General features: G+C 34.6%; 1 protein-coding gene and 1 long non-coding RNA gene across 2 annotated transcripts; both read right to left on the bottom strand.

The window, feature by feature from the left end:
• Positions 1-7,056: 7,056 nt before the first annotated feature.
• LOC135265861 (uncharacterized) lies at positions 7,057-16,512 on the bottom strand. The gene is made up of 2 exons (XR_010333709.1): positions 15,317-16,512; positions 7,057-7,278 (listed from the first exon to the last, which is right to left on the bottom strand). It is a non-coding gene; the product is annotated as an uncharacterized LOC135265861 (long non-coding RNA).
• Positions 16,513-16,534: 22 nt separating this feature from the next.
• Positions 16,535-26,882, bottom strand: Ptl (prothoraxless; the record flags this gene model as incomplete). The annotated part of the gene is given in 10 exon segments (NM_001039416.1): positions 16,535-18,159; positions 25,337-25,766; positions 25,768-25,780; positions 25,783-25,831; positions 25,833-25,849; positions 25,851-25,870; positions 25,873-25,875; positions 25,877-25,908; positions 25,911-25,944; positions 25,947-26,882. Coding segments are annotated over 10 exon segments (960 nt in total). The 3' UTR covers positions 16,535-17,908.
• Positions 26,883-27,345: the final 463 nt, after the last annotated feature.

Below are 27,345 nucleotides of genomic sequence, written 5' to 3' on the forward strand. Positions count from 1 at the left end.
CTTTTTTCAGACACCTTACAAGCAGCTCGACCCGAAGAACGCATGGCTGATAAATGAGCCGGCGTTTATTAAATGAAGACATTCTATTCTCTTAACGCGTTGCTAATGATAATTTATCTCGTACGATTCATGTTCATATACACACAGTTACATTTTTTATGGGCCCAAATGAGTCCATTTGCTTAAGCACAAATTTAATTTATTTCGTTTGACAAATAGCCATTCAAAACTAGAAGAACACGAATATTTCATTCCGGAACGAGGAGAGATTCCGAAAATTTTCGACCAAGAAATGAACCGCTGACGAGCCGAAACTTGCAATTACAGAACAATTATCCTGTGGTCAAGCCGAGTGTATATAATTAAGTTTTGATTGAAGTCGTGTACCCAGATTGCGTAAAATTGCTCGAAAAAATTAAAGAAAGGGGCTAAAGTCCTTAATAACGAAAATTTTAATACTTGGCCCAAATGGAGTATAATTTGACCAGATCTCGATAAAGTCATTATCCGGGCAAGTTAATTAGTTGAATAATTTTTTGTGAATATAAGTAAGCGTAATGGTACCTTTCATGGTAATTAAGAAATGGCCATCTTCGCCCCATCGTGGCACTAATAACACATCGGACCTTTATGTTTATTAAGCTCAAATTTGTTCGAATTAAATTTAATTGTGAGCAGTGATGAGGTATTCCGTCGCAACCATGTTGCATGAAGCGCATTTTTAAAAATACATAATGCATGCCGCCATTTTGCCATTAATCTATAACCTATCTAAGATGGCGAGTGTGAGATTACTATAATCAGTGTTTGGTCACACGAGACTTGAGCAGTTTGTTGTTTCGAGTTCACGTCCTAACAAGTTATCGAAGTACCGGTTACAACGCTACAAAATTACTTTATTAACTCTATTAAATAGTGAAGAGCTGTCTCCGTAATAACCATCATCCGCAAATTACGCTAATTGAGCTTTTTCGAACGCTGAAAAATCAAGCTTGCGCATTTTCGTAATTGCTCGAAAAACGCGAAATTAATGATTACTGAAAGTGAGCTTTGATTACGGCAAAATAAACACATTGAGGAACATGTGTAGTAGTCAATTAACTTCCACTGTTTCAAGAGCTAAAATTAGAAAGTCTCACGCTTCATTGGATTTGTTTCCTTAAAGCGAAGCTTAAACGGTTTTCAGCGTTTTCGTCGTTTTTCAAAAACGACTCGAATTTTTCAGGAGATTGAGGCTCCAAGGAATGCCAGAAATCCACCACTTTAAATTCATTTGCACTGAGGCTAAATTTCGTAAACGCGACGAAATCACCAAAATTGAAAACGAATTAATTTCAAATTAGTGGAATCCGAATTTTTCGCAATTAATTAACTTTAAACAGCCAATCTGATACACAAAAATATTTTTCACTGAATTTAATTTAACCGCATTTGAACTACTATTGGTTTAAAATAAAAAACTTTAACAATTACATTAATTAAAAAAAAACTAATTAAAACATCTCCAATTTCGTTTGTTCCTTTTTGCTTATTTATTTTAGTCTTTACTATTATTTATTACTACTTATTTATTGTTTTCATTCAAAAAATATCTTCTTAAATTTTAAATAAAAAATACTCTACTTTTATTTCAAAATTTTAATATAAATCAGGTACACATGTTATTAATTAATAGAGTAAATAATTAAATAATAATAATCAAAGATACCAATCCACTTTTCCAGTCGTTTTAATTAAGGCTTGAAAAATCTGTAGTAACTGATGCATATTTTATAATTTTGTATTTGAGGTGCTTTTAATTACATATCAATATTTATTAGAAGTAAACCTATCTAGCTAATTAACATACCTAAAGCGTATTTTGAATTTTCTTTAAAAAAAACACAAGGTGAGTCTGCTAAAAGTATTCCTACCTATATTTTTAGTGTGGGTATCTCAAAAACCATAATAAATCATAGAGAATTCAGAGTTTGCTATTAAATATTTTGTATTTTTTTCTATATTTTTTCTATACATGAAATTTAGTAGATTTTTTTACAATTCATTATAATTAAATTTTATTAAGCATTATTCCTTTTCATTCGCAAACAAACAATGCATATAAATGTAGTTTCTTGCAAAATATAAGGTGTATAAATAAAACATTTTTTCTATTTGTAAATATTCGATAACAGTTTCAACAGTTTACTTAAAATTTGGAAAAGATAATCTACTGAAACGTGTACCTACTTGCCTATGGATTCAAAAATTAGAGAGCCGAACTATTTTTGTTGTGATAGAAACGGACAATTTAAAATAACATTGAAAATTATTGCTATGAATACAAATTAATTATTAAACATTGACCGGCTCGTTAGCATAAAAAAAGAAGTAAAAACAGTAAAAATAATACATAAAAATTTTGCATAACGTGATATAGAAAAGTTATTGTATATGATGAGTTTTATTATGTAATAAAATTAACACACGGTTTTCTAATACATCCCTAGCCCCAAACAATAATAATTAAATAAGAATTTAAATACAACAATATTTGCTAGCAACAATTTTTGCACAGAACATGTTTGAAGCATCATTTCTTTGAAAATGACCCCAGAGATCACAAAACTTTAATTATTTAATATTTTAATATTATTTTAATTTAACTAATTTTATTAGGTCGGTATAAAAAATTGTAAAAACATTCTTTCAAAGTTCACATTCGTAGAGAAAAAATAACAAACGCTGATTTCTGTGCGAGCAATAGGTTAAATTATTTTCCTGTACGGAAATGTTTTAAAAGTTTTTAGACAGTGTAGACGAATTTCAAAAAAATGAATAAACCTATAATACCTACATTACGTGTGCAAGCAAATGTGTTAAAAGCTGAGGGCTGTAATAAGAGTTTGGAACGGAAGATTACGGAGTGCTGCGTATTTGTTCCAGTTGTTATAATTTTAAAAATTCAGAGTCTATTTAAAAGATATTTCGAAGGCCGCTTTAAATGGTAATAAAATTTTCATTTACAAGTTCCCCATCTCCAGTAATTAATGGCATTTCCAACACCATGCCTTGTATCGCGTTTTTCCGTCACTTTTTTCCAAAGCTAATGAATAAAACTTCATGTAGTCACATGAATGCGGTTATTGCTTTTTTCTTAGCAACATTAGCCTCAAACGGGCCTTTCGAAGCGGCAATTTCCAGCCGATAATTTCATCGTGTTACAGCACTATTTGCACAACATGCACGTTTAAAATCATGCAACGACTCACCATCCGAAGTGTCCGGCACTCACTTTGAAAATAATTGTGAAAGTCGACCACAATCATCGGAGAAAACCGAAATTTTGCATAATTTACGGCTCACTTTGACGCAATCCCAGCGTGAGCCGGCTTCGCATTGTCCTTTTGTGCAAATTTTTGCTTATTATATTCAAAAATGGCCCACCATATGGTAAAGTGGGTCAGGTTTTGTCTCGGTTTGAAAATAATTATTGGCTCCGAAATGGATGTTCTATTGTTCATATATTTCGAACAGTCGAGGCAGACGTCCGACGCAAACTGCACAAATTAACTCACCTGCAATTAGGGCTCAAGGGCGTGCAAAATAGCCCTTTCAGGCTCACCCGTTTTGCAATATGCAAATTCTCGGAAAGCTTCTTTTGGAACGGCTTGGATCGAAGGACGGACCTGATATATGACGGTAATTTTGCCTTTCGGTCACTGCTCGACTTTCCTGCCATAAACTCATTTATACTTGGCCAAAAGATAATTGACCACAAATTTACTGGGGATTTTGGGATTGTGTTTCAAACTTTCGGCCGAATTAACATCGCTGGTGTGAAGAACTTCAACAATTGATTTAATAACTAAGTTTAAAGGATTGCGATAATTTTATTTATTCGCAGCCGATTTTGTGGGGTTGAAGGGATTTGAAGGATGTGAAGGAATGGCAAGTGGAAAGCGCGCCGACGGAAAAGCGATAGAAACCGTTCCAAAATTTTAATTTTTAATCGCAGCGGATGATAATAGCCATCAAATGGTTTGGTTTAAGAAAGTTAAAAAGCGATATTTTGTAATAGATCGTGACTGGGTCTGTTAAAAATGTGGGCATAAGCCTACACATCGCATGATTGATGACTTATGCAATACACAATAGGTAGCAGAAGAAATTTATCCGTGAGCTTCGCACGATAAGTTGATGGGCGATTTGTTCGTGGCCTCACGATCTTACCACCACGTAAAAATACCAACCGAACATTATTCCGATTTGTCAGAGTGATAACGAATCAAAACGAGAAAGACAAAACCGTAGCGGACCAAGTCTTTAATTTATTTTTTCCTTTGATTATCCACAAGTGCATGAAATGCGTCGCTTGATAACTGCTTTTATTTTTAATGCTGTTGCAATTACATTAATCCGCCTACAACTCTTTGAAATTACAACCTACCCACTTGTTAAACTTACCGCAAAAAATTCAGTAATTGCAGATCGCAACGATTTCAAACTGCACACTTTTAAACGGCTTTTATGGCTTAATGGTGGCCGAAATTTTACAAAAAATTGCTAAAACGAAACGCCATTGTTAATCTGAAACGGTTGGATTGCTTAATTGACGAGATTCATTACTTGTCGACGGGTTTTTAATTTATGTGGAAGCTATAAACAGTTATGTGCAATAATTGAAATATTTCTAAGCGAACGCCTCTCACAATTATGACTTGATTTATCGGAATTGAGATATTTGCAAGCAATGAATGCGATCTCGTCAACTGATTTTTGCACAGCTGAAGTAGGAATGCATGCTCTAGTTACCCGCAGGATACTCATTATTTATTTGATTAATTACCTCTTGCACTTTTTCAGAATCAAAATACAATTTATTTTAGGCAAACTCTATTCAATTAAAAAAACCTGGAACAAAAAAAAACTGCCTTTCAGAAATTTAAATTATGACTTTTCGCTCCATTGCAGCACATTATTCAAATTTAATTTTTTTTTCTTTATTTATTTTATATATTTTATTGAAGATGATCGCAAGTGTGAGTCGAAACATGTAGCTTTTAATAAAATACATTTTTGAGAGAAGACCACTTTATTATCTTGACAAAAAAAATAATAAATACTTGAACAACCTAAAAATAGTGATATTATGATTTTTTGGTTATTAGAACCATAATATTTTCTTCAAAAAAAAGTATAACTATATGACTTCATATAATATTATGTAATAATTAAATTAGTGTTGAGAATGTAAGAAGTTTTCGCACCAAGAACATAGAAACGATCACAGACACACGCAAAAATTTTTTCGTTTGATCATTTGCAACTTAAGTAAATCCTCTTTCTTGATGTTTTTATAAAAGAAAAGAATTTGGTACTAAAAATAAAGACAAAACAACGCTAACACGATTGGTATATGTGGTTTTTAATACGGTGAGTTCAAAAAGTTTTTAAATCAACTCTTGCTATGGAATTTAGATTAATACATTTTTATTTCCTTTGAAAGATTATCGTTTTATTCTGTTGAAGTGTCAAACGCGCTACTTGCGATTTTCTCCAACGCCAGTATTTTCGTATGTAGTAATCGTAAGAAATCAACATACGTTCAAACTTTCACAGCAAGAGTTGATCTAAAGACTTTTTAAACGCACTGTATAATTATATTAAAAAAATAAGTACTCTGTGTACCTTTAAAATACTACTTAGTCTATTTTTTTTAGTAGAAAAAAGTAGAACATAACATCTGCTTTAGAAAAATAAAAACTTAGGTATATCTAATAATAAAAAGCTAATTTAAGGAACCTTGAGGACCATGATAAATCAGAGAAAATAAATTATAATACTTCTGAGAAAGTTTTTTAACCTCGAACTTACAGACTATAAAATGAAAGATTTTCACCGTGCGTTAGATAGATTTAAATTGTAAGATACCGAGGTCTAAACACTAGAAATAGAAAATAATAATTCACATTTATTAATTAAGAATAAACTTAAATACCTTCAACTATAAAATAAATGGCACTAAAACGTTTGACGGTGGATATTACGAGTATTCACACATTTATGGTTTGCAGTAGAAAACTACTACAATAGTGTTATTTTTGTTATTTTTTGATGAAGATATTCCATTTAATATAAGGAACATCTTTCGCAACTGTATTTCAGAAAGTATGTTTCTGAAAATGCTCTAATTCAGATTTAGAAACAAACAAAAGCCCGCTTAAGTTTTTTATTTAGAAATAATTAAAATTTGAGTAGATGGTACATAATGTTTAAAAAAACAAAGCCATGTTACGTACAAGCTTGACTTTACATTGAAAATTAAATAACTGAAAAACATTTTACAACGTATATTCTTTTAAATCTTATCTTATTTCGAAAATACAATCGCCGTCTTCTGATTTATAAGTCGATGTACTTAATTTTGTTACCATTTTACTGAAATATTGTAGTTTATCAATTGAACCAAGTTATAAATGACGTTTTTTTAATTAAATTAGATACTCTGCATTTTAATTGTCTTTTCTGAAATACGGTTGACAAGGGTGTTTATTAACATAATTTTTCTTAGTGTTATGTATGTAAAAAAGTTGCTAAAATATATTCTATAGTTGAATATTTTTCATTACAGACAATAAGAAATTTGTTATTCCTCTTTGTATAAAACATTTCAAACAAGTTTTTTTAAAGCTACGAGTAGTATTTTAATTTACTCAATGTGCGTAAAATTTCCATTCATAAACTTTTATTTCAACTATTTTATTTACCTACTTATCATAACATTCATAGTTTCGAATTATTGTTATGTCGGTTAAATTAGTGAGAATGTCCTGAGAATTACTGTAACGTTCATTTGCTATAAGTAGCAGAAATAAAGATCAAATTGTTATTTTGTCACTTGTTTAGTAGGGAAAATAATATAATAAAAACTTTACGCTTAAGTTAACTTATTTGATGCATTGTTTCGTAGCCCAGTCAGCAAACAAGCAAACACAAAAATGTTTCCACTTACCTTGATCTAAGATTGCTCTTAGCTAATTAATTTGAATTAGGCATAAAAAAAACTAAACAAGCTTCAATGAATCTTTTATTTGGCGCTTTAACAAATAGAATATATCATACAACACTTGTTATATTTCAGTATAAATGTTTGTAAGTGGGGTAAGAATGGTGCGTCGGTCTGTTGTGTGTAAGGTACGAAGAAATAAATTTCGTGATGATGGAATGGCCATGTTATGAATAGGCAACCGCGTGGCTTCTCTATATTTCAGTGGGGTGCAAGCAGGTGTTGTAAATCTGTAAATTTATTCGTAATTGTCGATAAAAGCGTGCAACCTGTTCGAAGCAGTCCATCACGTCGGAAGGTGGCATCCGCATAGGTGTCGCATGTGTATTGTCGTTGTTAAAATTTTAATGCGCGTTCTTTTTATGGTGGAACGTCTGGTGAAAAATGTGCCACTTAATCATAAAAATAAAATTGAAATATATTAGAGGCGGGCTACTATTATAATTATTAGAGCGAAAAATGCCTCATATTTATTCTCGTTTCCGCAAAGAAAAAAATCATTGTGTCAGTGAAAATATGAGAGAAGGGAAATATTTTTGAAAATGGCTGTGTGTCGCATGGAATTCAGCGGGCATAGAGGAATAGCTACGGCGGCCATATCAGTCTTCCTTCTCGGTGACAGTTCGTCATTTGTCAGTGTCTCTGGCACAGTTGGCGGGGCCTGTGTCATGTGGGACAAAACAGCATCGGCGAAATCTTTGAATGTGAGCCAGGGTGTGCGAGACACGTCCCGACACTCACCGTCTAATCAGCCGCGAGGGGAAGTATCATTAAGGCACTGTCATGTCAATATGATATCTGAAGGGGTGGCTCATAGTGTTTCTATACAAAAGGGACTTTTTTAATACCGACTGCGGTTTGGGATACGTTCTGTTTGCATATTAGCTCGGGGAACGCCGAAACCGAAATCAAATGCTTTGTGACTTTTATTCGCTATGCTAATATATTCATGAAATTAGAATTTGCTTTTCAAACGCTCCCGAGATTGTTTTCGGGGCCGTTTTCTATATATACGTACAACGAATTATTAATTATGCGGAACTACTACTTCTTAGACCACTCACGATGATTAATATTCGCTACACAAGATCTCTATCTCCGACACTTCGGATCACAAAGAAACGTCATTAATATCGGACGGGATTGCGACTTACCATTGTCTTCCAGCTTCGTGAACTTCAAAGCTAAGCCTCAACAACCGATGCCACCTCCCAACGTTTTTGCCTTATTTGTATTGATCAAGAACATAACACTTTTTGCCTTCGACTCCACTCAACCTACCACAAACCTAGCCACTCCAAATTAGCTCACTCCGGTGGGTGCCAGTACAAGACTTTTGCTTATTCGACCAGAACATTAATCGCAGCTTAAAGCTAATCAACTTTCGATCAAAACCAAACTCCCTCATTAAATTATAGGCCAGAAAAATTATTACAACTTATTCCAGCTCCAACTAAGCTCACTGGCCAATAATAACACTAGTTTACAACATTTTTCTTCTTTTACCACGAAATATTTTATACTGATTTTGTAGACACTACCTACTACTCACAGATAACTAAAAGATATTTGTTTACCACGTCTAGTTCTTTTAATATATTCGCTAAAATATATTCGTTGTTTCTGTGATAAACTAAATGTTAAACACTTTTTTTGCTTTAAAATTTCGTCAAATCAATATAGATTAAGCCCAAACAACTTTTGTTTTGTTTGTGGTAAAATTGTCTTAATAAAACCTAGGAAACTTAAGCGCTCAAATGGTAAACGTTTTCATCAAGATTTAAAGTCTTATAATAGAAGTATACCAAGGTTTTTGGGATAAAAATATGTTAGTCGATTACTAATCAGTGCAAAAAAACACAATCTGTGTCATTTTTTATTTTTCAGAAGCTTTAAATCTTTTTTGTAGTGTCTTTGAAATTCGTTATGGACGTGATTAACAAATTGTCAAATATTTTATTTGCTTTAAAATATCATCAGGTGAATGTAAATTATGTCCAAACAACTTTTCCTATGTTTTTGTTTAAATTATCCTAACAAAAGCTGAGAAGCTTAAGCGAGGAACATGGTGAATCTTTCCATCAAAATTTAAAGTCTTATGAAGAGAGTTGTTAAGGTTTTTGGGATAAATAGATGTTATCCGTTTACTACTAGTCCCTGATAGAACAAGAAAAAAGTCTGTAACATTTTTGATGTTTTAAAAATTGTCTAATACTGATACTTCAAAATGAATATTTAAAAAACTTGACGTCCTAATTTTTTTTCAACTTCAGTATCAGACTTAGGGTTAACTGGTTAAACCGCTACACATTTGTTTCATCTGTTGGTAAAAAAAAACGCTGTAAACTAGTGTAATTAGATATTGTAAATAAAATAAAACTAAGACAGTAAAAAATAATACAAAATTAGCAAAACTAACATACAAAACGTCAAAACATGTAAATTAAACCAATAACTTAATTTTACTTTTTGTACTATTGTACTACCATTAATAAATGTATCAGCTAGTTCAAGCTTTTAAAGGACAGATCGGAAAAATTAAAAAAATTTATTTAAACCAAAACGGTTGGGCACTTGATCTATACTGTAAATAACATTAAAAATGACCAACTGATAACGCTGGTAGCCTAATATTTTTAGCTGTGTGCCCAAAACGCATCTTTTCGTCAGATCTATAATGAGGTCGAATCGAATTAATCCTTTCGGCCTAAACACGCCTCGAAATGCTTAAATTTAACGACATCTGTTAGTATAACTGAACTAATTCCACTCTCACTAATGTGCAATTTATTAGTCGGTTTAGGCATTTTTTGTTCAACTAATTTAAATCATTCTTTCGTTACAATAATTAAGATTAAGTGCTGAGAGCCGGCAACAAATTAATTAAGACGTTGTATTTGGAACAATTATTGCTAAAAATTAGTTAGTTTGAATGTTCAGGAAGTGTTTGAGAAAATTCAAAGAATTTTGTTTGGTCAATTACAAATGACGTTCATTTAAGGCCATCCGTGTACAAGTTGAAGTTGCAAATACGCCATTAGTCCGAGTCGGACGTTGTCGAATAGACTCACCTTCGAGTTGAATTTTTGAATAGGTCCAAAAATAGGCAAGCGGCCCCCTGTTTGCATTTAATGACGGTTTTTGCAATAATTATCGATGCGTGTCCCTTATCAATAATGTAAGGCGTTCGATGATGATGATGCTCACGAAACTGGCGAAACAGTTAGCCCGGGTTAATTACAGCACGAGGGTTGATTTTTTCGGCGTTTGTAGATGCCGCCGGAGCGATTGCGGTACTATTTTAATTAAGATTCTTATTGGAACAATTGCGATGAGTTATGAGTGCTGCAAATAGAGTAATCTGCGCGACTTTTTGATTTTGCCCGCGATGATTAATTTCGCTTTTTCAAGGCGATAATGAATGTTGCCAAAGCATTAGACAGTAGCTGCGGCGGTGGAAAGCCTGTATTATGCAGGCGGTCTTTCCCATCATTCTCCTGTTATGAGAGTGATTGATGATTTTTATTCCAAAATTCTATCATTAATTTTCATTTGTCTGCTGATTCACACCGGCTCTTAGGTGTTTGATCATTAATTAGGGTTCGATCACGATGGGCATTGTCTGCACACAGTGTGATGTTGATCAATTTTGATTAAAACGCATTTTTTCCTTTTTGCTGCTACTCGCTTATTAAAAAATATTGAAAGTAAAACACGACCATCCATCACGCGGACAGTAATTCGAAATGAGATAAGTGGACAAGAGGACGGGAACACGACACAAACAACGAGACACTCGGTATAAATTAAGATCCTGTTGCCCAGTCACTCCACTTCGCTCCAAGGAAAAATACGCAAAGCGATTTTAATTTAGATCAGCGCCTATCAAAAGATTCATTTACTACTGAAAAGAGTTACTCATTTACAGATGCTATTTTCATTTTTTAAGCAAGCTTACGACCAAAACTGCAAACATTTTCAAATAAACAAACTGCTTTCGTCTTAAAACAGACTAAATTAACGTATTTTCAGTTTTAAGTTCAACTGAATTTGTCTCAGGTCTGCTGGTTTCAAGCTGATCGGAAAAAGTTTCGTAACTTGTTTATTATTATGCGTCTCTGCTGCATATTTCTAAAATATTGCGGTATACGGCGTGTTAGAGAAGCATTAAGGAATGGTTTAGCAAAAATTTAAAGATAATTTAACAACAAATCAATTAAGCAAAATTTATGTAAATCAATGCATAATTTTCCCAAAAAATCGTCGCAAATTTTGAGAACCGCTGGACTAAATTATAAAAATTGGCGTAAATTTTAATATTATTGCTAAAACAGCAGATATAAATTAACTTCTTGGTCCACTACGTTATTCTTGCATTTCAATTTGTGTTTTGTTATTAAATTATTCAAAAAAAAAACAAAAACATTTTTTGCCAGGAGCGAGATTCCAACCTGCCACACAAATGAACATGTTAGCCACAATAAAAAATTCTCAAAAGCTCATGCGTCACAAACTCTATTTTGTTTAATAAAAAAATTAACTGCCAATAAACAACCATAAACCACACAGTAACTCTCAATAAGTGGGTTAATAAAAATTTCTGATGAGAGTACGTTTTTTTTGGAAAAATGATATAAGGGTTTTTAACTCGTCTGATCATAACAAATTCACATATGAAATATTGATAAGCCATTCCCTAACACCTTGTATTTACAAAATGTCCCAGTATTAAAAAAACACTGTTACTTCAAACACTAGAACGCCCTAAATTTTATTGCATTTTTGGAAATTGTTTTAAATAATACTGATGATAATCGAAACTTGTATTGATCGATTTTGCTTAGTTTTTAAAAAAAATTGAATTTTTTGACAAAATTACGTTTTATTTAAAAATTTATTACACAAAAACGAAGAATCGTCAAAAAGTAGGGCTTTCACCACTTTAAATGAAAAAGTTTAAACGTAAATCTGTTCCATTTGTTTAGCGCATTGCTAAATAAATTAGAAACATAGAAAAATTAAGTAATTTGTTAAAAGTTGAATAACGCAAAAAACTTGAATAAAACACCTTATTTTTTGTTCTTGCTTTTCAAAGATTATAAAATTGTCTATATAAAAATACAAAGTTTTGTTGCAATTGTTGGAATTCATACTGGAATTTAAAAATTCGACATAAATATTAAAATTTTAATTATTTCACTGTAATAAATGATAAATAATGGCCTAACTTAACATTAAAGTTATTATTAGCTGAAAATTGTTTGACTTCTGAAACAATATTTGATAGTTTTTTTTTAATTTAAAGTTAAATATTTTTTGAGTAATCAGCAAAAGACACTTAACTGTTAACGTTAACAGTTTGCATTAGCTAAACAAATTAAAAGGGTTTTTTCTTTTTTTTAATTTCTTTAAATAAGATAACTAAAACCAGTGAAGAAAATTCTTTGCCCTTTTAATTTGGGTTTTGTGTTATAGAATCAAGGTCGTGTATAAAAGGGCGTTTAATTATCGGCATAAGTGAAATATTTAGTGGTGTTGTTGCAAGACTTCTGGTGCGCATTTCCTGTGCAATTTAACAAATTCCTTTGAAGGCGTCGTTGGTCGCTCCAGAAGCCGCGTGTAAGAACGACTCTGTCTAATTATAACATGAATAATGTTCGGTGCGCCTTGATATTGCACCTGTATGCGACATTTGTCCAGCTCAGGCTCACAGAAGGTAGCATAGATGCTAAATGTTGGAGTTGCCGTGAAGTAATGTAAAGTTTTTCGTTATATTTGCAGTGAAAATAGCCCCTATATCTCAGTCGAGAAGTTCTCCGCTCAAAATAGCACTAAACAGGCGAGCTGACGGTAATGAATAATGTAACAGCGGGCGTTGTAAAGAAACAAGCCTTCCAACGTGATTGAGAGATCGGAAGAAAGGCGCAGAATATAAAAAGGAGATCAGAAATCGTTCTGCGGGCGACAAAAACTGATAAATATCCTCGAGATTTACGTGGATTTCGCACCAAACTTTCATAACATATTATACGAGCAAACTTGGCTAATGACGAAAGCTTACATTGAATTTCGAACAGCCGACGAATTATGCAACCAAATAACTTACACTTTTAGCAACTTTTACAATGAAAAAACGCACGAAACGGGAATTTATCAAGTGATAAATCGCGACACTTGCGCAATTCTACATATTTGGTCATTTATTTACGAGGAAAAACAACGCAAACAAAGTTATTTTTATTTTCATTACCGGGTATTACCAACGACAAGGAATATTAGCACTTCCCCATTTTTCAACGTCTTCACTCAATTTGCAGTCAGGTATTTCAAACAATGCAACCAATGTATTATTCTCACGCAAAAATTAATTTCATTATTGTCACTGGAAAATTTTACCAAGCTATTACAAAGAAATTAAAACAAAACAAACTTTTTAAGGAAAATGAGATAGATAGCGCATTTTGTGCAATTTTGAGCGGCGCAGAATTTAAATATGTAGGTACATAACTACTATAGAATTAAAAAAATCTCTAGTACCTATAGAAAATATTAGTAGAATATTTTATTAATATTCACATTGAAAAAGAGCAAAATTCGTTTGTCATATGGGTATGTTTTATAAAACGTTTACCTTCATTTTTTTTTGTTTTTAGAAAAGCTCTTTATTACTACTTTTCATAATGCAATTTTGTAGATCTGATGTATTCATTAAGTTTTTATTAAATAAATTCTCAAACAAACCTTATCCATAATCCACCAAAAAATTTAAATATTTCAAATAGGGCAATATAAAAATAAATTGTGCAAAAAATTTGCGCAAAATAACACTTTCTAAACGAAAAAAATATAATGCAACAGAAAACTTAGATACATTTGTGTATCTTAACGGAGATGGGCAACTTAACATCTTGAATAAACCAATCTAAAGTTGATTTTTTAGTTTTAGAATGGAAGTATATCTGTAGCTACATCATAGCCAAACAACATAAAAACTTAAATAAACTAAAATTGTTTCGAATTTTCGAACAAATTGGAACTTCTAATTTTTTAAAATTTTGCTTGGGATAATCCGGAGTTCGGAAATCGGAAGTCTACTGTAGGTAATTATTTCAATTTAAAAAATGGTTTTCTTGAAGGCAGAGGTTAATCTTATACTTTTCGAAAAGTTAAAAGATCAGATTATACACTTTAGAATTAGACCTCCAAACTTTTATCACGTTTTTTGAAATCACGAAATAAAACACTATTTTTCAGAGCAAGTTTATTAACTTTTTAGTTTTTGCCATTAGTTAGGTCTCGCATAAATTTGAAAAAAAAACATTTTCTAACTTGCACAAAAAATAAGGTTGTGTATACTCGTAAGTTTAAAAATCAGGATGAAATATTTTACAAATTATTTATTAAACGGTGACCAATAAATTAATAATAAAATTGTCAAATTTCTATAATAGATAAAAAAAAATAAAGTTTTAACTCACAAAATCAATTGCAAACCTACTTTCCGAACAATGTAAATTCTCCTTCCCGTTATTTTTCCTGTGTGCTTATTTAAAATCAAACCGTGATAAGATAAATGGTGGCTCTATTTTAATCGGTAATTAATGAACATTTTGTGAAACATTTGTTTCTGTTGCAGCTCTTGGAGCAATTTCTTATGCTTTTAATTATTTGACCGCCGAGAACTATTTTTAAATCAGTTAAGAATCTACTTTTAAACACACAACAAGAAAAAACTGTTCACTGTTACATAAATCTTGTATAACGGCCATTAATGGCACGCAATAGTGAATTTTTGGTAGAATTTTCCTAATTTACTAGATTTTGGTCCCCAACCACCGCTAATTTATCCCACTCACACGCTATATCTAATTGTACCATTCATAAAACAATGCAAACATCCTCAATTACAGGCTCCTTAGACCATTGTTCTTTAAATAATGACATTTGGACCACTTAATGTCACACCTGTTATAAACAACAAGCAAATAATATTAATTATAGCAAATTAAATGCTAATAACGCGAAACTTGAAAGGTCACACAAATATCAGTTTGTTTATCTTAATTAAGATTTATTTATAGCGACCCGAGTGACCCTCAAGTGTGATAATAACAATAATAATATTTTTCCGTCGGATGCTTTCCCTGGAAATAGATTAGGAGTGGGATTAAAATAGCGCAGCTTGCACCTGTCGTTTCATAATTTAATTAAATCCGCGGTTTCGAGTGAGCTGTGGCGATTTTCGATGCGATTTCATTGAGTACGTACCAGTGAGGAGCTCTTCACTTGTTGGCCTCAACAATGGAAACTATTTAGTTCACTCACTTACCGTTGTTCGTAAAAGAGTCGCTAGTATCCAAGGGATCTTGTTTATTCATATGTTTTAATGACTAATCATAGAGAGGAAAGCACCTGTGTCCACCAATCAGCTTCAAAGTTAAGGAACATAGGCGGTGCCAGAGGGCCTTGACAAATATAGGGGCCGTGCAGCTTTGACAGTTGCTTGACAGCAACTAAGTGTTAGAGGTGGAGCGATACAAGATCGGCCCAAATCAGAATGGCCCCCTAAAAGGCGGCAATTTTAAAATTCCCTCGCGCTGACCAGTATCGGAAAAACACGCAATCACATTATAAAACCTAATCTGAATATATAATCGAAACATTAAGGTAATTAGGATGGATTTAATACTACATTACGACATATTTTATTAATGCGACATGGAAATTAGCTATTATTACCACTACAAATAAAAGCTTACACTTCTATTATTCACCCGAATGCATTAAACTTTTACAAGTCAATTACGCGGCAGTCGATGGTTTTTCGAAGCGATGGTCACTCGGGCCGCAGATTGTTTTAAAGACGAATTAAACGATGAAAATGAAACGGCGATATATCTTGGAAAATATCGGGGCTAACTTTAGCAATTCGGGCGATCGAGAGAAGGAACAAGCGGCGAAATGCGAGGGGGAGCGAGACGGCGGCACCGCGTTATTGATTTATGTGCCGCCACCCCAGCATTTTCCATAAAGCTGTTTGCGGTCTTGACTACCAGTCCCAAAATATATGGCCAAATAAGTGTTTAGCATGAAGATCTCGCGATCGCTTTTCACTGCACCGCTCCAGCCCTTAAAAACAATTACACCTCTTGCATCTTGTAAACACGTATCTTAAATCATCATCTGGTTGTGCGCCACAAGGCTCGGCCCGTCTCTCTCCCGCACACACATCGCGTGTGCACAATGATTTAGTGGGAGATTACTTTAAGAGACCACTTGTTATTGCCCATAACTTGCGGTTGGAGAGAGAGGGCCGATGTTTGGGTGCGAAATTTCATGCAATTGTCATGCAACATGCATTTTTCCGAAATCGGGCGATCATTCATCATCGTAGGAGCGAGGCGGGGCCGTTTCGCACTATGTTATCCAATAATAATCCATTTTAAAAGAGGCCATCTTGGAGAGGTTCGAGTTAAACAGTTGCGTAAATTTACAATAATATTTTATTTATACATATATTAATTATATGTACGGTATATATAAGTTGAAATCCACAAGACAGAAATCCAAGTATTAAAGTACTTAAAGTTTCGTTGGTTTTTAAATCAAAATAAAGTTTTATGCGGGATGGTTAAACGATAAATTTATGTTACAGTTGTTCATTTACAAAATGGTAATTTGTCCGAAATTAAGTGTCGGCCAAACTTAGTACTTCTAATCTAAAATATTACACCACAGCACAAAGAACTATTCTCTAATTTATCCATATAGGTACAAATATACAGCATGCCACTGCAAATCCTAATTTATAGTAGTATAAATAGTTGTGTATACAAATGGTTAACCAACTTAAATAGGGGCTCTGGAACCTCGACTCTCAATAACTCAATTTTGAAACCTATTTAATTTGCCTAACCGTTCTTACATAGCTCTGATTTTTATATTAAAATAATTAGTTACGTATACTCGATTTGTAGCAGCGTTACGTATTTCGTTACTGTTATCACTAGCAATTTTAAAGACTGTTCGTCTCCAATTGCGGCCAATTAAATGGTATATAAAATATTTGTCTCTTTTTTTCAGAAAAAAACAGGTTAAAAAAAAGTTGGATACTCCGAATGCGTCAAATTCCTACTAATTAAAGTGTTTGAGTATTGTTAACGTCCTACATGGATAACGTTACTCTACCTTTGGCATGAAAGTGCGTAATTTTAATAATATCGTATATTTCATATCCTTTTCTTTTGTTACCGGATTTATTTACATCATTATTAGTATTAAAACCAAATATACATTCATTCGAAATATCTACACTTTAAGTAAACAATTCTATGCCGAACGACACTTTCGTAGCTATCTCAGGTGTCTAAAGAGTTCACACTCACTGGAAACATTGTAAAAAAACGCTTCGTCAGCTTTGAAAAAAAACAACTCATTCACTGACCTGAAAATCTGCAGTGGAGCTTCATAACCGTAGCGACCACTCGTTTTTAACATTATAGAAAATATTTATACAAAAAATTTTATTTTTAATCACTGGGCAGTTCGTCTGCATCACTGATTGCACGTAGCACTGGCCTCTAAATGAATCCGTGTAGTGTCCATCAAATATAAATTCGCGCATAATATCTACTATCTATACAATATATAAATAAATAAAACTATAAATTCGATGAGTCGCGTTCATCGGAACTAAATTCTATCGACTTATGCACAGAGGACTTGTTGAAGAGGTCATTGTGGTTGGGGAATTTGGAGAGTTCCTGCCGAAAGAGCGCACCTTCTCGTCGGAGATCCCGGCAAAAGAAAATGCAATGACTACAATGTGTAATTAGGTACATGGTTATCGTGACGAGGAGTTCACTGAGGGGAGCCCTGGGGGCTGATGTCGTCTCCACCGCCTTCCGAGCCGCCTTCGCCTTTGGTCTTGTTCTCCTTTTTCCATTTCATACGCCGGTTTTGAAACCATATCTTGATCTGTCTTTCGGTTAAACACAGCGCGTGGGCGATCTCGATGCGTCGCCGTCTCGTCAAATACCGGTTGAAATGGAACTCTTTCTCCAGTTCTAACGTCTGGTAGCGGGTGTACGTCTGACGGCCGCGCTTCCGCTCTGAAAACAACACAAATCAAAATACAAACTAAACAGCATGCCAAGCTAAAGCTACAGAAATATCAAAGAAAAGCTTTCATAAACACATGAAACAACAGCAAATATTGTAAAAAAGCTCTCCAAGTTATTTAAAATTGAACTTAAAACTGAAAAATGCTAGGGGCAGACCAATTTTCTAAAAAATCTATACTGTTCTTACCGAAATTTAAAACATTACACCTTTTAGTTCTCGATTAAAATTGATCCAAACTAAAAAAATGAATCAAAAATAAATTTCTTTTTATTAAAAGTACACAATTTTTGTGATTTTTTGTGAGTGTAAAAGAGGAAACATCGTAACATTTTAATTTCACTAAAAACAAGAAACTCTAATTCTCATTGGATGCGAAGATAAAATTAGGAATCAAAAAAAAGCCTGCAATATGCAATCTGATTTAGGTGGTATTGGTTATACTAAAGTAGAAGCAGAAAATTAGCATCTTTATAAAATCCTGCTGAACCAGGAACTCAATGATCCACATTAGATAGTTGAAGGACCTCCTCAATATCCACAAAAAGTTAAAGTGACGGCACGAATTGCAAATAGAACCATTGATCTTTTCTTTTTTGACGAAAATCTCACTGACGACATCTAGAATTTTAACCGTATGGATTTATGCCTGTTTTTTTCAATACCTACAAATCATAGGTCATGTCAAGTAACAATATTTAATTTAACAAGATAATGAGGTTTTAAGTAGATTGGAGATTTTTAAACGACGCTCTCAAAATCGTCAAAACCCTTGAGTTTGTAGAGTTATTTAAAATCAAAAAATCATTAAATTAAATTTTATTATTTTTTTTACTTTTTGATTTGACAACTTTGTAATGTAAAATTTAATATGTCGGTCTTATCCATTCGAAAGTTAAAATTCCATCGAAAAAGAAAAAAAATAGGAGCTTCAATAAGAAAAACTGTCAATGATATGTTTACTAAAAATACCAAGAATAATAATTTCCAAAACAGTCTAGCGAGTGTATAATTTCGAGAAAAATTTGGTGAGTAGAATTTTAGACTATACTGAACGCAAAGAAACATGTAAAAAAACTGAGAGACCCAACAAAGTAGCACGTTTAATGATGAAAACACCAAAAGAAATTATGAAAATAATAAGAGAATAAAGGAAAAAAAAGAATTTTGTTAGAAACAAGATATAGTAGAAAAAGAATAACGACGAAAAGTGATGAAAATAATTCAAGAAGAAAAAGAAAGATGAAGTGAAGAGAAAAGAGAATTCAAAAAAACAGAAAGAAGATGTGGAGAGGTTTTCTTCTTTAAACTGAAGAGAATATCGGAGAAAATAACAGACAAAAAATTTTAAAACAAAATGAAAATAGTGCGTTTTTTAACATTTTCTGTGTGAATTTATTTCATAATTTGACCGCTATTGCATCAGGAGACTAAAATAAATAAAAAATAAAAAAACATACAAAAGCACATCACAGTTTTTATTTCAGCAAAAATCTAGTTACAAACGAATACTAAGAACACATAGGTATCGATAAAGTAAAACATAAAATACCTACAGGTCTTTAAAAGAAAAAAAAATTACTTTTAACTTTTACAGATTTAGTTTATTTCTAGAGACACGTGAAATTATCGTTTCATACTTCTTGTTTTAACAAAATTTATATTAAACCATAACAATGTGGGTAATTAAAAACAGGTTAAATCCTTGAAAAATCTACAAAACAATAAAAAATTATTAGGTAGATACTTCAGCAAAAGCATTTACTTTATTCTAAAGTGACATTGATGTCAAAATTTTAAAACAATTTTTAAGGAAAAGATTCTCCCTGCTATAAGCATGGCATAAGCAAGACCATTGCTAATTCAAATATTTTTACTAACGTGGTTTATTGAATAATTTCGTAATCCATTGCAAAAGCACAGAACTTACTGAGTCAGGTGTTGAACTAAACAATGAAGCCAAGAAAAACAAAACATCCAAACACGCCGAAAATAATTTTGGATAACTATAAATATCTAGTCCTTTTTTGAAAACATTAAAGGCATTAGTGACTTTTTTTTGACATTTTTTGAATCAAACAATTATGGATTTGGTACGTTGCGGTAGTAGACAGGTAGACAATATAAAAAAAGAACAAAATAAAAAAATAAGAAAAATAAAAAACCAAGAATTTAAAAAGTTACTGGTAATTTTAGATAAAGGTAAAATTTTGTTCTTGCCTTATTTATTAGAAACGATTGTTTTTTGTTAATTTTTTGTGCTAATATGTGACAACAAGAAGATAAATTCTTTTAAGTGAATAATAATTGTCTATTGTGTTTATTTATTATTATTATCATCATTATTTTTCTATTCAGAAAAAAAATCGCCCGGACACTAGATTTCATAGCAATTCATAGTTTTTTGCAATCTAAGCTAATATTGGTGGTGGTGACGAACACAGACTTATGTTCCGAGATTAAAATCAGTAACACAAATTGAGAAAAATCGCCAAAATATTGTCTCGATTTCGGCGACAGAATCCCAGTCGTTTCCTTTATCTTAAAAGCTTCTTCGAATTGTTTCTGAGCTATGGCCGCCTTGTCAGCTGTGAAATTTCCTACCTGTCCTAAAAAGCTATTTCGCTTTTCTATTCGCCTATTCGTCATAATCAATCGCTTTGACAAGAATCTTATTATGGCGGAGCGAATCGTAATTATTGTGTGTAGTGTATTTCGAAATTTCGCAAGACCGCCGCGTCCTGAAAGATGTAAATGATTTATGCATCATTTATAAACTCATTATCTCAGATGCAGGCTCAACCGCCTCTAGCCAGGTTTGATTGGCGTCACAAGGCCGGCTCAGCCTCCCTTCAACCCGATGTATATAATTATTTTCTTCATACAATTTTTGTTGTTCGGCGTGCTCCAGGTAATAATTTTTATAATGAACCTTCACAGGACGAAATTTGACAGCTAGAGAATTCCGAAATCACCGTAATATTAGTACGCGTGTTTTTGCCTCAAAGCACACCGAGAAACGAAAAAATCCCACGGCCCGATGGTTATTATTATTATTATTATTGCAACTTCCTGTCGGTCGCGAGGAGTCGCTCGCTTTCGGCCGCTTTTCTTATCACAATCAGCGGTTAATACGTGGGTATCACCCTCTCGCCAAGGCATTATTAATTGCACCTTGAAGCTTTTTCCGATTTAAATGGACATTGTTGCTATTCCTGGGTAGATACCGTATCGATAATTCAGCCTGATAGCCATACAAAAATATGCATGTTCGACCGGTCGGGAGTCGTAAATCACTAAATCGTAAATCATGGAAATGGACTATGGCCAAATCGAACTAGAAATTAGACACTTATTGCGCCCACGCGCTGCACAAAAAAGTTTCACCCCAACTGTGCAAAAGTTGTGGCAAAAATTACACTGAAACGAGCAGAAAAAGCCCACAATTATGGCAATTAATAAGAAAAAACACACAAAAAGCAGCAACTTCGTCAGAAAAATACAATCTGACACCGTTTCAAAATAACTAGTAACGTAAAATTTGTTTCAAAACACAAAATTTTATTTTTTTTTGCCACAAAAAATTTTTAGGAGAAAATAATAATTTAAATAGAAGTGATTCATTGTATTCTAAAATATTGCCATGCAGACGATAACATAAAATACTAACGTACCACAACTGTTGATTATTTTTGTTTTATTTTCTTTTATTTAATTTTTTTATCTTTATTAGTTTTGCTGTCCCGTCCGTTATCGCAGATATACAATATTCTTATTTTTTACGTTGTTAAACGAAACCAAAAATTTGTAATTTCTACTGTTTAATTTTAATATTGTTAAAGTCTTTAATAATTAAAACCTGATTAAATAAATTTTCTAGAGCTATTTTCACACACAGGATTGTTTGTCCCGTCCGTCAGGTGTAAATAAAAGATAAATTAATCAAAAGTCGTAACATACGGATTCCACCTTTTAATTTAATTTAAATAGTTGTTAGAAGGACCATTTAAACTAACAGAATTTCACAACAATTGTTCAACGATAAAAATGTGAGGTTTTTTGTGTCCCGTCCGTCATTTTCTTTTTCCTGCTCGTATTTCAAACTTTTAAAATGTAACTCTACCCAATTGTGGTTGCACGCAATTTGACTGGTAGGTACTAAGAAATATAAAGAAAAATTCACATCTACCTATTGATACTGTTCGTATAAATTGAAAATAAAATCTAAAAATTTGTGCAAGGTGTCCCGTCCGTTAAAATGGATTGGCTGAAATACAAAAGGAAAAACGAAGATCTGCTACTACTTTGCAAGGTATAAGGTATTAAAAAATAAAAAAATAAAAAACAGGATTTTGCAATTTTCTGGAATAAACCGCTAGGTATCTTCAGAGAAGTTGTATTTTGTGCATAGTTTTGCTAAAAATCGGGGCCAGAGCTAGTAGGATGTTGGTAAAATTATGCAAAATGTTGTCGCATTTGGGTTCTGGGAACAGGTTTGGTGCAATTCGGCTGCTTGTCCCTGGTGAAATTCCGTTGGGTTTTTGAGCGAATTGACGTCGCGGCAGTTATTACAAAATGATGGCAAAGCAATTATTCGAATGACCGCCGAAGAAGCTGTGGGCCACGTTCCACCATTAATAATCGTAATTACCAATTTAAGTTCCGATGTCAGTGTAAAAAGAGTCCGTCGTTGACATGTCAAAAATTCGGTGGGTTTTTGCGCGTGTAATTAGTGTCGTATTAAGATGCGCGAATAACGGAGTAAATTTCCCACCCCGTGCGGGTCAGTCGTGTGCATTTTTCAGTGTTGGTATGATTAAGCGCGGAGCTTTGAAGGCATTAATAAAAAGAGCAACGGATTTCTTTTAAAATTCTCCCGAATCCCAGAGGTTTTTCAGTTATCTAATTAACGATATTAGATTCGGATGCAGCTCGGTCGTGATGAACGCTACTCTACCCCGAACAAGACATGTAATTATTTTAACCCAACTGTTCTGAGTTTGATTTATTCCAACACAGACGTGAACTCTGATTAGTTCGATGCTTCTTTAATTAACGCAGCTTTTTATTCTTACTGAATACTTTCGCCCGAGTGGGAAGACCATTTGAGATGGGGCCGATTTATCAAACGTCTGCCTGCAATCTGCAATCGCTGTTTCGAATTTTAATTATGGCCGCCAAAAACGAAAGTTTCCGTTAAATCCGCCATAATTAAAGCCCCTTCTTCGAGACTGCGACTAGCCGGGCCCCACTCTTACGTCAGACCCATATCAACCACCACGACGGCCGTCAAAAAACCGACCCGTGTTACAGCGTGTCGTCGAGGGGGCTAATACCGAACTTCACAGTCTAATTCGCTGAATTCCATCCCCATGGACCACCGACTGAACTCGAATAAATGAATTCCAAAATGGAAAATACGAGAGCGGTTCTATTATGCAATTGTACGTCGACGCACAATAAAAACGCATTTTTCTTTGTCGCCTCGCATTGTGGGAGTGTGATATCTCTGTTAGCGGGCTTCAAATGAAATGCAAAATGAAATACTACGGACTTTCCACGAAAAATACACAGTTGACGACCCAACAAAGCGACGAGAGGCCATTTATCACCAGAATCATAACGAAATTAAAGGAAAAGCCCAAAATAAACCAATCACACAATGTTTTAATAATTTTATCACATAATAAACTATTCTGTGTAGAAGGGAAGAGAAAATTTTATTTGGTTCAAAAGGCCTATAACAAGTGCTATTAAACTATTAATTGCAATTAATTCCGGTAAAAGTAACCGCTTTTACTGTTATCTGGTAATGAACTTGGAATTGTTTATAAACTGCCTAATTTTACAAACGATAAATGAATAAAAAATGAAATTGGTAAATTAATGCGAGACTTATTGACCTTCTGTGGATTTTACCTTTGTGCGGTGCGAGCAAACTGGTTGGAGCTCAGGAGTGAAATTCCTTCCCCTGTTTCGCTGGATTTTTTTAATTAAATATTTATCGATCTTGCGAAATATTTCATCTGTCACGGCTCCGAGTCAATAAAAAATTAAGAAATGTGCGCGAATACGTAGTCTCCATCCATTACAGTCAATGCCGCGTATTTCAAATCGTCTCATTATTTTATTTCCCGGACAAGTCACTTAATCATAATCGTGCCATTTTTAAAATCCTACTTGAAATACCGATAAGTGACAAAAATACGCAGCCATTAGTCACTGCCATTCGTCAGGAATCCTCATTATTAATAACACTTCTTAACTGAAGAGAAGAAAAAAGTGAAGTGTCTTTGAGATAATCTGGCGTGGGTCTGTGTAGAGCGCGATTAAACTAATAGAGATGGAATTTACATCTGTTGGCAACCATAAGCACGGTAATAACAATATAACCGCTACGGTATATAGGCTACTTGTTGAGTGCAATTTATGAAGCAAGGATGTGTTCGGGCCACGTTCGTGCAGATCCGCAACGCGTCGACACTATTAAATAAGCATTCTGGTGATAAATTGTGACGGGATGAGATTTGATAGTGCTGTAAATTATTTAACCCTTTTCATAGGGTAATTATTATTAGGTTATGCGGCTATAATGTTCCGAATTGTTTATTTTATTATCTCTTAATTTGTTTCACGAGCGTTCTCCAAATTTATGACGCCATCTAACAAGTCGTAAAATACGTGCTTACGAACTGTAAACATTCACTCGTTATGACCAAATGCTTCTTTATTATCGGATTTTTTTCACTCGCCGAACATCACTCACAAATTGTTGCTACAAACGCGGAAGTAGGAGCACGACTGAAACGCCAATTTTGGGCACTTTCAGTGACCCCAGTCGTAAATTTTCTCCGAAATGTTGCACAATAGAGCGAATAGATTTATTATTTCTGGCCGTTTTGACCAAATCTCAAACGCAATCGAGTCTTAATCGATTCAAGTCTTCCATTAATCAACGTCGGGATCAAATGAAGACATTGCGTTGATTGAGAGGGAAAAATCTAATGAGTTTCGACGAGTCTGGGTCTGGACACTAGACAGTTACCTGCTGGGACAATTGAGACGTTTCTGCTTCTTATGCAAAGTCCGAGACATAAATCACTTAGGTAGAATAAGAAGAATAGGGTTTCGGTGACACAATTGGACCCAATCCTCGGTGAAACTTACCAAATTGGCTCCTCATCCAGGGGTACAGGGGGCTGGGCAGAGCCGCCGCCGTGTTCCCCGGGGGCTGCTGCCCTTGGTTGGGCTGTTGCTGTATGGGGGGCTGCTGGTGCGGGGGTCCTTGCTGGTGCATGTTGGCGCCTTGCTGCCCCCCGTACATCATGTGCTGCTGCTGGTGGTGGGGCTGGTGGTGCTGGGGGTGCTGCTCCTGCATGTGGTGTCCCATGTGATGGTTGTTCATCGACTGGGTGGTCAGGGGCGGACTCCCGGTGGGCCCCAGCACCCCGTTCTGCGTGACGGCGGCGGCTTGCAGCTTACAGCTGGCGTAGACCACCTGCGTTTGGTGGCCGTTGGGGGCGGCGGTGTTGGCCATGTGCATGCTGCTGGGGCTGTCGGGGCGGTACTCCTGGCCGTCCATCTGCTGCTGGGGGCCGTAGTAGCCGGCGGCGCGGATGTCCATCCGGTCGTACGGCGGGAAGCGGGGGTAGGGCATGCCCTGGGGCGGCTGCCCGCCCGACGGGGGCCCCCCATAGTGGTGCGGAGGGATGCCCTGGCGCAGCCCCACCGAGGGGTCGCACGACCCCGGGTCGGGCTGCACGGCGCCGCCCCCCTGGGGCACCTGGACGGCGGCGCCGTAGTGCTGGTGCTGGTGCGGATGCTCCGCGGAAACTACACCCCCATTTCGCATGTCCGGCATATAGGAATTGGCGAAATATGAACTCATAATTCTTCACAGAGACACAGTTTTAAGAGAGCACTATGCACTAGAAAGACATTTTGTCATCGCCACGGTCACTGTACACTAGGGTTCACAAGAGGGACCTGGGGGACGTGGCGGCGACGGCGTTCCTCATCGGCATAGGGCCCTGCAACAAGACGCCAGTCAATGATTTGCACTCAAGTTCAAATGGCAAACTAAATATTTTCTCTAAGGAACTGAAATGACTGACATATGGAAACTGAAACCATCATCATTTGGGTTCCACGCTTCATGTAAACACGTGGCCGCGGAATGCGACACTTGCAACTAGTTAACTAACTCAAGAATTTTCGAAAACCCAAAGACAATAACAAAGCCAACAAGCGGGAATTCCTTAACTCGGCTTTTAACCCTTGAACCGGCATTTTTCCTGCCATATTTGGCCGTTTCCAGCTTTCTCGACTTTCCTCCTGCTAAGCAATTCATCAAAGTCGTTAAGTGGTTGGAAAAGAAACCTCAACTACGTGACATATACAGCCCTACTACACTAGGTGTATAAATGTTTTCGGGTGAGTCTTGTTTTAATGCGGTCGTGTCAAAGGCCAAGTCGTTCCAAACAAGATCTAGATATTTATTCCAAGAAGTAACAAAACGTAACGGATGAGAAAACAACCGAAAAAATTGTCGTTTCTAAAAACAAGACTCGCTAACGACCCGAGAGAAAATATTCGACCGCATTCTACTCAAATTCAAGCTTCAACGATTTGGTTTATTAATAGTTAATTGGATTAATAGCAACAAAGTGTGGTAATTATATTGAATAATTGGCTTCGGATGGATTTAGCGTGCGGTCAGTATTTATCCTATTACAGTACGAGGTTAACTGGATGCTCTCAAAAATTGGCTTTTCTATAATTAAGGCTATTTTCTCGATTAATTAATCGGCGCGTGTTGATGTGAAGATTATGCGTAATTGAGATAAGCCTCATTAACAATTCCATCAAACTGATATTCAAACGAGGGTCACTAATCCTTCAATTGCCCGAATAAATTGACGCGAAACTGAATGAAAAAATCGACCGCAAACCAAACCAGTGTCAGTTTTATTAAGTCACCTAAAAAAGCGTAACACAATGCCCCATTTTATAAGAAAAAATAGAAACGAAACTTTGTATGTAGACAGCAAATTATTTTTTTTTTAATTTAACGCAAAAATAGGTTTTAACAATAAATCTAAAAAGTAGACTGTTTTGGACACTAGTCCAGTGCCGAGCTGGGAGAGTTTCTGCAACTTTTGGGTCAATGAAAAGTG

Source organism: Tribolium castaneum, chromosome 4 (assembly GCF_031307605.1).
Source record: "Tribolium castaneum strain GA2 chromosome 4, icTriCast1.1, whole genome shotgun sequence".
In the NCBI taxonomy this organism is placed as follows: Eukaryota; Metazoa; Arthropoda; class Insecta; order Coleoptera; family Tenebrionidae; genus Tribolium; species Tribolium castaneum.